The sequence below is a fragment of the Jaculus jaculus genome, chromosome 6, assembly GCF_020740685.1.
Source record: "Jaculus jaculus isolate mJacJac1 chromosome 6, mJacJac1.mat.Y.cur, whole genome shotgun sequence".
NCBI classification, from domain to species: Eukaryota; Metazoa; Chordata; class Mammalia; order Rodentia; family Dipodidae; genus Jaculus; species Jaculus jaculus.
Window position 1 is genome coordinate 81,283,634 of NC_059107.1, and position 14,447 is coordinate 81,298,080.

The 14,447-nt window shown below is 33.9% G+C and overlaps 1 protein-coding gene across 2 annotated transcripts in view; it reads left to right on the top strand.

The window, feature by feature from the left end:
- Window positions 1–13,464, top strand: part of Lrrk2 (leucine rich repeat kinase 2) — a 169,308-nt gene extending 155,844 nt beyond the window's left edge. The window contains exons 44-51 of one of the 2 annotated variants that reach the window (XM_004662176.2): window positions 1,882–2,076; window positions 3,231–3,424; window positions 4,890–4,962; window positions 5,973–6,157; window positions 8,730–8,882; window positions 10,375–10,583; window positions 12,362–12,433; window positions 13,130–13,464. In XM_004662176.2, coding sequence (XP_004662233.2) covers window positions 1,882–2,076; window positions 3,231–3,424; window positions 4,890–4,962; window positions 5,973–6,157; window positions 8,730–8,882; window positions 10,375–10,583; window positions 12,362–12,433; window positions 13,130–13,251 — 1,203 coding nt within the window. In that variant the 3' untranslated portion in view covers window positions 13,252–13,464. The remainder of the gene's footprint in view (window positions 1–1,881; window positions 2,077–3,230; window positions 3,425–4,889; window positions 4,963–5,972; window positions 6,158–8,729; window positions 8,883–10,374; window positions 10,584–12,361; window positions 12,434–13,129) is intronic. The other variant, XM_045152027.1, reaches the window with a different exon arrangement.
- Window positions 13,465–14,447: the final 983 nt, after the last annotated feature.

Below are 14,447 nucleotides of genomic sequence, written 5' to 3' on the forward strand. Positions count from 1 at the left end.
TTGCTATACTGACATTGAATTATCTCTACCTCTTGAGTTCTGGCATTGCAGGCCTGAGTCACCATGCCCATCAAGCTTGCCTGCTTTTTAGTGTAGGTAATCCTAGTGATGTTTACATGAACTTTTGATTCATTTCTCATTTTCTATAGCTTAATTTCTGTTTCTTTTTCCTCTTTCTATATTGAGGTATGCTTCCTCTGTATTTTATAGAATATATAACCCCAATTAAAAATATTAGTTATGGGCTGGAGAGATGGCTTAGCGGTTAAGCGCTTGCCTGTGAAGCCTAAGGACCCTGGTTCTAGGCTTGGTTCCCCAGGTCCCACGTTAGCCAGATGCACAAGGGGGCGCACGCGTCTGGAGTTCATTTGCAGTGGCTGGAAGCCCTGGCGCGCCCATTCTCTCTCTCTCCCTCTATCTGTCTTTCTCTCTGTCTGTCGCTCTCAAATAAATAAAAAATGAGCAAAAAATATTAAAAAAAATATTAGTTATGCATATAGTGTGTATATAGCCACGATGGTGCCATCCTTAGCCTTCTCCCTGTTGCCTGCCCCCCTGAGGATTGTGAGTGTTGCATTGTGGCGGTGACCATCAGTTATGGGGGAGAGGCAATGCCTGTGTGCATAATGACTGAGGTTATGGCTCTAACAATCTTTCCAACCCCTCTTACATGAATTTCCCATATTGGGTTCATTTTAGGTCTATTTCAGTGATGAGGTCGTGGAAGTCTGTGTCTCTAGATATCTGATTTGTTAGGAGTTGAGTGTTCTCTGTGTCTGTCTCCTTCACCCTTGTGCTGATACCAGGTTCACTGAGATCTTGGTATCTTGCTCATTACCCCACTAACTATGGCTTCACATGGTGCCCTGGTGGGGTGCAATGGGCTGATTCTCTCCTCAGGTTCTGCACCCACCTGAAAAAGTGAAGCAAATTTTCCAATGGAGAGTGAGGTCAATACAAGATACATGGATACCCATTCTTATTTTAGAGAGAATTAAATAGGTGTGGGCCCTCTTGTAGCCCACCATTGGTGGAAGCTTGATATTGGAGAGTGGGCTCATTTTTTGGATGTGGTTCTGATTTGTTTTCCCATTCCAGGTATGGGTTCCATTCCACTGAGCAGATCTGTTAGCCAAATCAAGAGCAGTTGGTAACCCACCATGGCTGTGTGCCACTATTGCACTTGTGTGAGCATCACGTCAGATTGATTGCTGCTGAGTAGCTTAGTAACCCTAAATTTTTAAAGTATATTGCACTGTAGAAAAGCTTAGATGTAGTATTTATCTTTAAACACAGTGGGTACTGAGCAAGGTAGATACACTCATAACCTTCATTAAATGAAATATGGGAGAAAGCAGCCTTCTTGGGGAGTATCATGGATGGCATGCTCTTACAGCTCTTCCACCAGAACCAGCAACTGGTTCTGCTTTCTTGCAGTGTATTGTGTCTTCTGCACTCTAGTGATTGAAGAAAAATATAGATCTTTCCTAAATTCTCTTTCCAGTAATTGAAACTTTTACTCCCTACAATGAGTAGAAGCTATCGAAGCTATATTCTGTTACTGGCCTGTTTTTCTCCTAATTGATTAATAAACGACTCCTGAGTGCTAATATATTGTTCAATGAACATGAATTTTAATTTTCCAGTTTAAAGAAATATACTATACATTCCAAAGAGTATACATCATACAGAGTTTAAAACCATGTCTGTTTATAAATTTAATTTTGTCTGTTAATTTGATCTGTTAATCTTAATGATCTAGGTTGGTCAGTTTAACTAAAACATTTAGGTTTTGCTTGATTGAGCTACATTAATTATATTTAGTTTAAGTGGAAATGTGATAATTTGATGAGTGTTTTTTGTTATTTTTCAACTTTTCAGGTCTTTGACATTTTGAATTCGGCTGAATTAATTTGTCTCATGAGACATATTTTAATACCTAAAAACATTACTGTTGAATGCTTAGTTGCAACAAACCCTACCAGCAAGAACGCAAGCATTTGGCTGGGCTGTGGGCACACTGACAATGGTCAGCTCTCTTTTCTTGACTTAAACACAGAAGGATACAACCATGAGGTAAATCTAAATACTATTTATATATTTTTTTTAGAAAATAGATCCTGTGCTAATTAAAAATTACTCTGGAAGAAATATTATAAGAGCCACTATAGGAGTGTTTTTAAATTACCTTTCTTTTAGAAGAAATATACTGATATAAAGCTGGTTTGTTTACTTTGAAAAATCACAGTATCTATTTGTCTTAGGTCAGGGTCTACAGGAACACAACTCAACAGGACTGCTTGTTTAAGTGACTTCAGGAGTCAGAAGTTTGGAAGGAAGTATGAAAAGCAGAAGGGGCAGAAAAGGAGGCTCAAACATTTGTTTTCTGAGGAAGTTGAACTTCAGGCTGTTTTCACTATATCTCTGGAGTTGGGACTAGCACCATAGAGTGTCCACTGCACAGGGGAACAGATTCTTACTGGGTGTCTACCACATAAGGGGCCACATTTTCATGCAGTTGGCTATTATGTGCGCAGAGGTATTTCTGGGCCAGACAACACCCCTCAGTTACCTGAGCTGTTTGTGGCCAATGCTCTCACTAGTAGAGGGGATAAGTAATGGAGCAGGGCATGGCTCCTTCAAGAAGGATCAATAAATTATGTTGGCAAACTGATGAATTACTGAGTGAAAAAGTAACCTGATAGTTAACTTGGGCTAAAATAAATATTGTATATAAAATTATGCTTTAAATTAAACAGTCCTCTTATTTTCCTTTGATATACTGAGATTGATACTGAAAAATGACTTTTAATTTTTTAGAATAGTTTTAAAAATTTTATTTATCTATTTACTTGACAGAGAAAGAGGGAGAGAGAATGGGCACATCAGGGCCTTCAGCCACTGCAAACGAACTCCAGACACATGTGCACCCTTGTGCATCTAGCTAACGTGGCTCCTGGGGAATCAAATTTGGGTCCTTTGGCTTTGCCGTCAAATGCCTTAACCACTAAGCCATACTCCAGCTCGATTTTTAATTTTAGTTTCAGATGTATTCTAGACAGGAAAGTTATTCCCCAGGTAAATAATATATTATTGAAAACTCAATACAATAGGCATTGCTTATAAAAGTAAATAAAAGTAATAAGATTTAAGTATACAGACAACAAAATATTTTCATTTTATACAGGATATAGTAACTTAAAACAAGCTATATTTCATTTTCTTGGTAGGAAGTTACAGATAGCAGAATACTTTGCTTGGCTTTGGTGCATCTTTCTGCTGAAAAAGAGAATTGGATTGTGTGCGGAACACAGTCTGGTGTTCTTCTGGCCATCAATACTGAAGATGAGACAAAGAGACATACCCTTGAAAAGATGTCTGATTCTGTTACTTGTTTGTATTACAATTTATTCTGCAAGCAGAGGTAAAGTTGTTAATTAATTAAAAGAAAAATATATAATTGTGAGATGACTTGTGTGAAAACTTGTTATATTAACAAATATTTTTACCTAGTTTTCATTGGTTTGTTGATATTAATAGGGATCATGAGAGGACTTATTATTTTTCTAGATACAGATTTAACTGGGGCAGTTAAAAATAGGCCAATCATTTTTTCTTGCTACTACCTCAGCTGTGCCTCTCCCTCAGGGCAAGAAATCTTGGTTGGGGTCTCATCAAAGATGAATGTTCACTTGTACTCTCTTTGAATACATACACAAATATATTTCCAGCTGCATGAGTATCATACCGAACACTAGTTATATAACTACCACATAAGAAAACAATTTAATACATTAAAAATTTGGTAGGTAGTAAAGGTAAAAATGACTAACCTATATAATTTATTGGGATCTTATCACAAAGAAATGTACGTGGGCATGTGATCTACCACTGAGCTATACATAGCCCAAAGCAATGTATCTAGCAGAATTTCAGAGATGAAATTCTTATTTAGAACATCGTTTGGTATTATAAATATTTAGAATAATCTCTAGAAGCCATTCAGATTGTATAAAACATTCTTCTCTGGTACTGGAAAAAAAAAGATTTAATAATGTGGAACACAGTTTTTGGTACCTAACCTATAAACAGCACTGGTTATTTTAGAGTTGAAATTATTTGCATACTGTTACAGAAAAAAAGTCACTGGAGGGCTGGAGGGATGGCTTAGTAGGTAAGACATTTGCCTGCAAAGCCAAAGGACCCAGGTTCAATTCCCCAGGACCCACATTAGCCAGATGCACAAGGGGGCCCATGCATCTAGAGTTCGTCTGCAGTGGTTGGAGGCCCTGGCATACCCATTCTCTCTCTCTCTCTCCCCCTTTCTTTGTCAAAGAAATAAAAATAAAATATTTTTTAAAAATCACGGGATGTTATCAAATAGGTAAGGAAGATTCATTGAAAGCTATGACAATAGATGATAGAATCCAAACCTAATTTCACTTAAACAGAAGGAGGGAGTGTTTTGAACATGTGGACTGTGGAGAAGCTACAGCTCTGAAAAATTTATCAGATGCCTTTGTGGGTGGTGATGGGTTAATAATATCATTCTACCTGCCTTTGCTGATTGTCCCTTATTGAAGGTGGGTCCTTACTTTTCCCCCAATTGGGAGAAGGGACATATCTCTCTTGATGATTACATATCAAAAAGATAGTAAAAGTTTTCTTATAATAAAAGTGGGCAAGAGCCAGGGAATAGATTTGTATCTCAAAGGAGCAAATCAAGAATTTATAATTGCAAGTTTAACAATGTCAGTACTCTAAAAGAAGGGAGATCAGAAGTCTGTAGTCAGAAAGAATGGTAAAGTTAATGAAGCTAGGGAGACATTAATATCATTTTACTTAGTAAAAGTGTTATTTTGTAACTATTTGGCTATTTTCCCTTTTAGCAAGCAAAAAAATTTTCTTCTGGTGGGAACTGCTGATGGTAATTTAGCAATTTTTGAAGACAAGACTGTTAAGGTAAAGGTTAAATTATTTTACATAAAAATTTATTTTAAGTTTTTGTTTTATGTATCTCTTCCCCCTCACATTAAACGTTTAAAAGTTTCTTGATAACATACATTCTGCTTTGCATCATTTTCTAGCTTCATAAATATTGCACATAATAATTCTCTGAAAACATTTGCTGATGGATTATACAATTTACATGCATGAACTAAAGGAAACAGGAACCAAAATCTCATTTGCAATGAGATGAATGAAGATAACTCAATTTGTAAGACTGTGGCAGACATTCATTCTCAATATACTGTAGAAAAAACAACAAAGGTACTTAAATTTGAAACCTGGCTTGCTCTAGGTAGCAGCTGGTGGCATAGTTCAGCAGATCACATGTTAACGTACAGAATGTCTTGAGCTCAATACCAATACCCAGCATATCTCTCTCTCTCATACACACACACACACACCTGGCACACCATTAACTTTTTTTTTTAATCCTCTAAGAAATCAATTCACTTTCTGTTCTCCAGATTTTCATTTAACTATTCTTTTATCTGTAGTTGTTCTGTTTATTCAATTTCTGCCTACTCATACATCATACATTTACCCAAGAGATACAAAGTAGAGCATGATCACTGAATTATTTCTTGTAAAATTCTTGCCTGAAATAAAGGAAGTTGGTTATGAAGATTACATTTTGAATTATACTTTAATTGAACTCTTTTTTTTTTTTTTTTTTTTTAGTTAGGGTCTCATTCTAGCACAGGCTGACTTGGAATGCACTTTGTAGTGTCAGGGTGAGTTCATGGCAATCATCCTACCTCTGACTCCCAAGTGCTGGGATTAAAGGCATGTGCTACCATGCCCAGCAGAAATTGAACTTTATTTTTAGAGAAGCATTGAAAGCTGTATCTGAATTTTTATTTTACTATCTCTGTTTTAAATGGAAAGTGCTTTGGTAGAGTAAAAAAAGTATGGTGTTTCATTACATAGATGCTCAGTTTGATAAGTTTCTCTCTCTGGCAAAGTGTAAAGGAACTGCTCCCTTGAAGATACTACGTGTGGGGGATATCAGCACACCACTAATGTGCTTGACTGAGTCCACAAATTCATCTGAAAGAAACATCATGTGGGGAGGATGTGGCACAAAGGTTTTCTCACTTTCTAGTGATTTCACTATTCAGAAACTCATTGAGACAAGGACAAATTCAATGTAAGTTTTCTTTCTATGTAATTAATTTACCATTTATTTATGTTGATAATTAATACTCAGTAATGCTACTCATAATCCATTTTAAAATAATTTGAAATACATAATTTATTTGATTACTATCAAATTGAACATTTCATTAAAATTTTAGAGAGTTTAAACCATCAGCAGAACATTAAAATATTACTTTGTGTAATGACTTTTGGGTTAAAGTATGTGAATTGATTATAGTTCTATAGAATTTATCAATTTCATTTTTAAAAGAAACCATCATATGCTTCAAATTATATGTTTAGAATTAGAAGACAATAAATATATTATTTCAGCAAAGCCATGGATTTTATATAGGCTATTTTTGGACAATTATATTAAGAAATAATTATTGAAAACAGATTGTAATGATAGTTATTTGTGAGTTTGACAATAACTATCAAAACTTTAGCTGAGTTAATGATATTAGTTTCAAACAAGAATAAAAAGAAGTATCAACTTTAGTCTAATTTATTGTTCTAATTCTTAACTTGTATCTTAGCTAAACTTGTTTTTTTCCCCTTTTGTTATGTTCCTCAGTGTAAATCAGTATATAGGATGGGTATAAAAGTGAAAATCAGGGCTGGAGAGATGGCTTAGCGGTTAAGCGCTTGCCTGTGAAGCCTAAGGACCCCGGTTCAAGGCTCGGTTCCCCAGGTCCCACGTTGGCCAGATTCACAAGGGGGCGCACGCGTCTGGAGTTCATTAGCAGTGGCTGGAAGCCCTGACATGCCCATTCTCTCTCTCTCCCTCTATGTGTCTTTCTCTCTGTGTCTGTCGCTCTCAAACAAATAAAATAAATTTTTTTTTTTAAAAAGTGAAAATCATAGTTCAAATACTGGTTTTGCCATCTATGGTTTTACATAGTTGCATAACAGCCCCTTAAACATTCAGTCTGCTCTTACTTTAAATAAGAAAATTAGTATAATAAATAACATAATCCTTAGTACCTGGTAAGCTCTCAATAAATGTGAACTATTAATATGATTGTTATTAGCATTTATTCACAAATCTCCATTTCAGGGTATATACTTTTTTAGTATCTCTGTTTTAAATGGAAAGTGCTTTGGTAGAGTAAAAAAAGTATGGTGTTTCATAGTTATATAGTTTTCCAAGATTGAAATTTGGGATTAATCCTTTAGGAGAATATTCTAGTTTCCAATAGTCATCTAGTTTCCCAAGATTGGCATGTATAAGTAATCCTCCACTATTTTGTTTTTTGTTCACTTAACCATTCACCTTTTCTAATTGTCTCTCAAACCCTGGTAGTTTTCAGTGTTTCCTCCACTGTAACCATGGACCAGACTCTTCTCTGTTATGTGTGATATGCGAACAGTGGCATTTCTCTACCAAGTTCTCAATATTGCATCATACTCTCTCTTTCAATCTCTTCTCAGCATTGTAGACAAAAGTACTGTTCAAAATGCAACCCTATTTGATACCACTCTCCAGCTAAAGATTTTTTGGTGGCTTCCCTTTGTATCTTACATGAAGCCCTCACCTACCATCATCTTCATGTTTAATTCTTGTTTAATGTTATAATTCACATATTACAGTTTTCTCTGTGCTTTACCAAAACTATAATTTTTACCATTCTTAAAGATAACCTGCTTTCTTTAACCACTAGTATGAATATGGTTGATTTCTGTTTGGATGCCTGCTACCAAGTTTGTGTGGTTACCCTGATTCAGCATATGTACTTTGTGTCTCTATCATTACATCTGTCATTTTCATTTACTGTATGTTTGATAAGAACTATAGGATTATATTTATACCTGTGGGGGGAAGGAATGAATGGTCTATTTAATTGGTCAGGGAAGAATTCCAGAGACCTGACAATGAGGTGAAACCTTAAAGGTTATCCATGGGCTTGCCATGCAGATGGGGTACTCACTAACCAATCATTTATGAAATATTTACAGAGCCAAAGATCTTGAAATATTTGAAAATGCTTAACATTTCCTTTTATTTTCCCCATCTTTTTCTATAACTTTAAATCACTAATTCTTAATTTTCCAAATATTTGTAACAAAGAATTTGTTTCATCATACAAATATTACAGATAGGGCTGGAGAGATTAGTGGTTAAGAAGCCTAAGGACTCAGGTTTAATTCTGCAGTACTTAGAGAAGCCAGAAGCACAAGGTGGTGCATGTGTCTGGAGTTTGTTTGCAATGGTTGGAGGACTTGGTATGTCCGTTCTCTCTCTACATCTGCCCCTCTCACTCTCTCTCTTAAATAAGTAAATAAATGGGATGATAATACCTTTAGAAGATAAGCTACATTATAAAATTATATAATATAGAACTATAAATAGTTATAGTTTTTATTTTATTAGCAAGTGAAGCTAATATGTTAACCAAAAATAAGTAAAGTAAGTTAAATATTGAATTCAGCATTTTGAGAAGAACATGAGATAAAGAAGAATATGAGATAATTGCAGTACTCTAGCTTATTTATTTCTTAAAATAGTGTTGGCTTTGCACATCATTAATAACTAATACAAGGTCTATCATGTCTTTTCTGAATTTCTTTTTTTGCTCTAGGTTTTCTTATGCAGCTTTCAGTGATTCCAACATCATAGCAGTGGTGGTAGACACAGTTCTCTATATTGCCAAGAAAAACAGCCCTGTGGTGGAAGTGTGGGATAAGAAGACAGAAAAACTCTGTGAACTGATAGACTGTGTGCACTTTTTAAAGTAAATTCATTTGTTAAAATGATCAAAATTTCTGTTTTATGTCAGGTTGTACAGAAAAGGGAACTGTGTCCAAATAGAAAAAAATTAAAAATATAGAAAGAGAGTTGTTAATTCTTTTAGAACCATCTTCTACTAATGTTTAAATTTTATTTTTGGAAAATAAAATGATAGGGATAAAGTACATATATTTGCTTTAAAGAATAATCTCTAATGAAAAAAGTCATTAATGAAAATACCCATGCTAGATTCACTCTTTGTTTTATATCTAGTTGTGACATGGCACCGAACATTATTACATATAGAAATGATAAGCCAAAGTACATTGTACTTTGAAGAAACTGGTCATCAAATGAGGAAAATAAATGTAGGAAAACTTGCTGAGTAAGGAAGGAGGAACAAGGTAGAGACAAGAATGAGTTGCTCCCTTGCCCTGCAAAGGAACCACCCGTAGCACACTAAGGCCACCACTTATAGCCAGTATCAAGAAAGAGAACCATTGCCAACCCATTTCCTTGTTATGTAGTAGGTTTTGTTTTTTTCATCTTACTGTATAAATTTGTTACACTCAGGAGAACATTTTAAATGATGCATTAACTCCATAAAACAAGACTTCAAAGTTTACTTTCATAGAGTAATTTTTATAGTTTTCCCTTTGAATTTTGAGAAGACAAGTTTGGAAGGGTCAACAGCACCCCTTAGTCCCTCAGAATTGTTTATGTTCTTTCATTTCTGGATACATTTCATATTTGATATGAAATAGATTGTTCATTGACCCAAGGGAAATGTTTTGCATGCAACTGACTATAATCATAGATTCCCCTGATACTTCTCGACTTTATAGGAATCTTTGAAACTAATTCTTTTATTTATACTGTGCAAATCCATTCTCTTTTACTGAATTATAGTTACTTATACAATTGGTATCCATCTTATTTATTTGACAATAACCCTTATTTTTGAGAGCTTACATTTCAAGTAATGTACCTTTTTGCATTCTGTGTTTAACTAAGTTACTTTTGTATAGACTTAATAATACATAATGCATACCATCAGCCCTTAGTTTTCTCAAGCTGTTCATCCACAAGTCCATCCAAACCTGAATCAAAGTGAAGCTGGGTCTCACACTTGTGTCTATATAGGGTCTTTTTCTTCTCAAATGTCCTGAATAATACAGTACAACTGCTATTTCTATTGTGATTGTGTTAGGTATTATAAGTAAATGATTAGAGATGATTTAAAGTGCACAAGCTGATGTGCATATGTTTTGTGCAAATACTAGATTGTTTTATATAAAGAAACTTATATAAGGTAACTGTCATTTTGGGAACTGAAGGAGGGGGGTCTTGGAACCTGTGCCCCCAATCTGAGAGGTGTCTCTATCATTATATATTCACAATTTGAAATGCTAATGTAGATACATTATGTGTTGATACATCTCACATATCTTTTATGTGTGATTCAACTGCTAATGTATACTGTGTTTTGGCTCCAGGGACATAATGGTCAATATGAACAAGGAATCAAAGCATAAGATGTCTTATCTTGGGAGAGTGAAAGCCCTCTGCCTTCAGAAGAACACAGCTCTCTGGATAGGAACTGGAGGAGGCCACATCTTACTCCTGGATCTTTCAACTCGACAACTTATACGTGTCATTAACAACTTTTGTGATTCCATTAGAGTCATGGTACCAGCACAGCTAGGCAAGTTTCTTTCCTTTAGTTTTGTCTGAATCTGCTAAAATTTTAGATGTATGGCATTTTTTAAAGAATAATTTCCCACTGTCATTTTGAGTATCTTAGAAGTTCACAGAATAATAAGTTCTGAAAAAGGTCATTTGAAAATTGAACAGAATCACTGTTTTTGTTCCATGAGAGAAGTGAGTAACTTCAAATGAGTAATCAATTTGGGTCTTACTTTTTTTCACTTTTATCTAAAGCAATTATGGAAAATAGTGCCAACTATATTTCAGTTTTTAATCAAATAAGTCAAAGAAAATATTTACTTTGATCATATTCTAAGCTTTTCACCATTGTCAAAGAACCTTATTTTGTCATTTGATGAAGATGTTTATATTCCCATAAAATATATACTGAATTCCATTACTGATAAATATTGAGGAATAATAAACTTTTTACAAGTTTTCATGTCTACTTTTGCTCCTACAGTTCCATTTAGACATGAAAAAGTCTTGACACTATATGGAGTATATTTTTCACATAAGAATGTTTCAGTTTCTTCCTTTGATTAATAATTTGATTTAGAAAACAAGAATCATATCTGATGTAAAACTGATCCCAAGGTATCACTATAAGATCTAGTTCTGCAAAAGTGGAGCACATGGAACATATGAAATGAGAAATTAAATGTTTGGCCAGGGAAAGAAGATATTAAGGAGGAGCAGTTATTGATCCTGCCTCTTTACCTACTTTTCCTCCTGTCTGTCAGACTTGCACAGAAAGTGCTAGAATTAAAGGCTTTTTGTGATTGAGTATGTATCCACAAAACCAGTATGGCGGATCACAATGAGTTTTATCCCTAGCTGTATTCTACCAACAATGTTATATTCTCAACTTTGATTTTTATATATTTTGAGTATATAATGCTTAGTCATTAGTGAAATTATAATGACATTTGAGTGGCTTGTAATTGATTTTAAGGTAGAGGTACTTTAAATATACACAGGCTATTGGTGCTTTATTTATCTTTCTAGTCTCTAATTATCACTGGCTAGATGAGCACCCAGTGTCTTTTGTCTCACAGTTCTCCATTTTACCCAAGGGATTTACATGAAGCATTTTTTGTTTGTCTTCTTGTTTAACCATACTCAGTTATAAATGATAGCTCATGTGTGTTTAAACCTCAGAGAAGCCAACAGTTATTAAATTTTCTTTAGGCTTTTGTAATACATCATTTGAATAACATTGGTAATAGTTGCTGTTTATTTTTATTAATTTAGTATCTTTACTAGAACATAAGCTCTACATAGACTGAATAGGTTTGTGTATTTTTGTTCATCCCTTTATCCCCTGGAACTAACATAGGGGATTTTGATGAATTTTGTCAAATCAATTAGTGAATGACTCAAGAATAAAATATATTCTTAGCATATTCGTCCAATTCACTACCCAAGTCTTCATATTTATGCCTTATAATAACCAAAGCACTTTCTTAGATCTACCATATTTAATGTAATAACTTTGGAATAGATTAAAGTATAAATATTAAACTCATATTATAAGCAGGTTAAACAACTTACTCAGATTTATATAATTAAGTGTCACATATTTTCTTCCTTAAAAAAATTGTTCATCCCCTTGGAGAGAATTTTAGCCATGGTAATTGAGGTGTCACCTAAAAAGTATCACTGTAAATTTAGTTCCAATGCATTTGTGTCTTAAAATATGGGCAATTGTACTTTTTCCAATCCAGTTTAATTTATTGTACTAACAGAAAACTCCTATATTTTGTTTTGATGAAGGAAGCCTTAAAAATGTCTTGCTGGTTTTGGGGTATAAGCGGAAAAGTACTGAAGGTACTCAACAACAAAAAGGTAACATTAAATAGGATGCTGTATGCCAGAGAGTGCCTGGACATTAATGATGACAGCATACTCTCTTTGTAAATATATAGTAAATATAACATGAATGCATTCATCCATTTCAATTGGTACTTTCTTTACAATGTAAATAATTTATATACTTTTTCCAAAATTAAACTTCAGTGATTTAGAAATGTTAAATGTTTATAATTTTCAGGTGAAATGAATATAAAAATTATCCAAAAATGAGACCTTAAGTTAAACTAAATGTGAACCTTTTCTTACAATTAGCCTTTATCCCTATGAACTCTAATATTGAACAATATTTGAAATAGCTCCAGCAAACAAAATGAAAGGTCAAATTCAATATACATTTATTTATGAGAGAGAGAAAGAATGAATAAATGAATGGATGTACCAGGGCCTCCTGCCACTGCATAAAAAATCCAGACATACACACTACTTTGTACATCTGGTGTTACATTGATACTGGAGAATTGAACCCCAGCTTTGTAATAAAGCCCCCCTCACTAGCCATCTCTCTAGCCTCCAAGAATAGATTTTTTTAATAAATAGCAATAATTCAGTAGATTTTTCATAGCTGTATTTATATATATATACATTTGTTTAAATCAGCTATATGTAAATGAACAGAATATAAATATTTTATAGTGGACTGTTGAAATATAATTTCTTTTTTTCTTATAGAAATACAATATTGCTTGTCTATATGGGACATCAATCTTCCACATGAAGTACAAAATCTAGGAAAACACATTGAAGTGAGGACAGAATTAACTGAAAAAATGAGAAGAACATCTTTTGAATAAGAGCCTAGCACAGATATCTCTGCCATTGAATTTAAGATTTGTTTCCCTCTCATTTAAATACTTCTTTAACAATGTTTACATTGAAAAGGGTATTTTCACTCTTATAAATAGCTTGTATGTATATGAAGGAATGTTTATATGTTTTATGTTTAATTTATGTATATGTAAAAATAGTTACCAATGAAAGTGTGTTCCTAAAAGCTATTTAAAATACAGTGCTTTATTGCATATATATTATAATTAATTTGGTGGATTAACCAAAAGAAATCTATAAAGTATTTAATTTCAGTATTCATAATAAAATTTGCAATGTTACCATAATAGTTTTACTATCTATACTGAAGATGGACTATTTTAAATTCTTGTTTAGGATGGGACTATTATTTACTTACTATCTGTAAATTCTTGAGAGTAGAAGTAATATATTTGTACCATTTCCTCTAATACAGTCTTTCTCACATTGCTTTTAAGCACATTACTATATATGCTTGTAACTTCTCAGATTTATTTAAATAAAAGCTTTTCGTAGACCTGAATTCTTTTTGTTGCTGATGTAAATGAACTGAATAAAACTTTGTCTAAAGAAGTTCTTAAACCTGCTAAGAAGAAAACATGAAATATGGGCAAAGTCCTGGTGTCCAGGAAATACATAGAAACTCTCTCTTGTCCTGTGTTCTTTGCTTCCATCTTTGAATGTGGATACCCTAATTTTTCTTTTCTTTTCTTTTTTTTTTAATTTTTATTAACATTTTCCATGATTATAAAATATATCCCATGGTAATTCCCTCCCTCCTCACCCCCACACTTTCCCGTTTGAAATTCCATTCTCAATCATATTACCTCCCCATTACAATCATTGTAATTACATATATACAATATCAACCTATTAAGTATCCTCCTCCCTTCCTTTCTCCACCCTTTATGTCTCCTTTTCAACTTACTGGCCTCTGCTACTAAGTATTTTCATTCTCACACAGAAGCCCAGTCATCTGTAGCTAGGATCCCCATATGAGAGAGAACATGTGGCACTTGGCTTTCTGGGCCTGGGTTACCTGACTTAGTATAATACTTTCCAGGTCCATCCATTTTTCTGCAAATTTCATAACTTCATTTTTCTTTACCGCTGAGTAGAACTCCATTGTATAAATGTACCACATCTTCATTATCCACTCATCTGTTGAGGGACATCTAGGCTC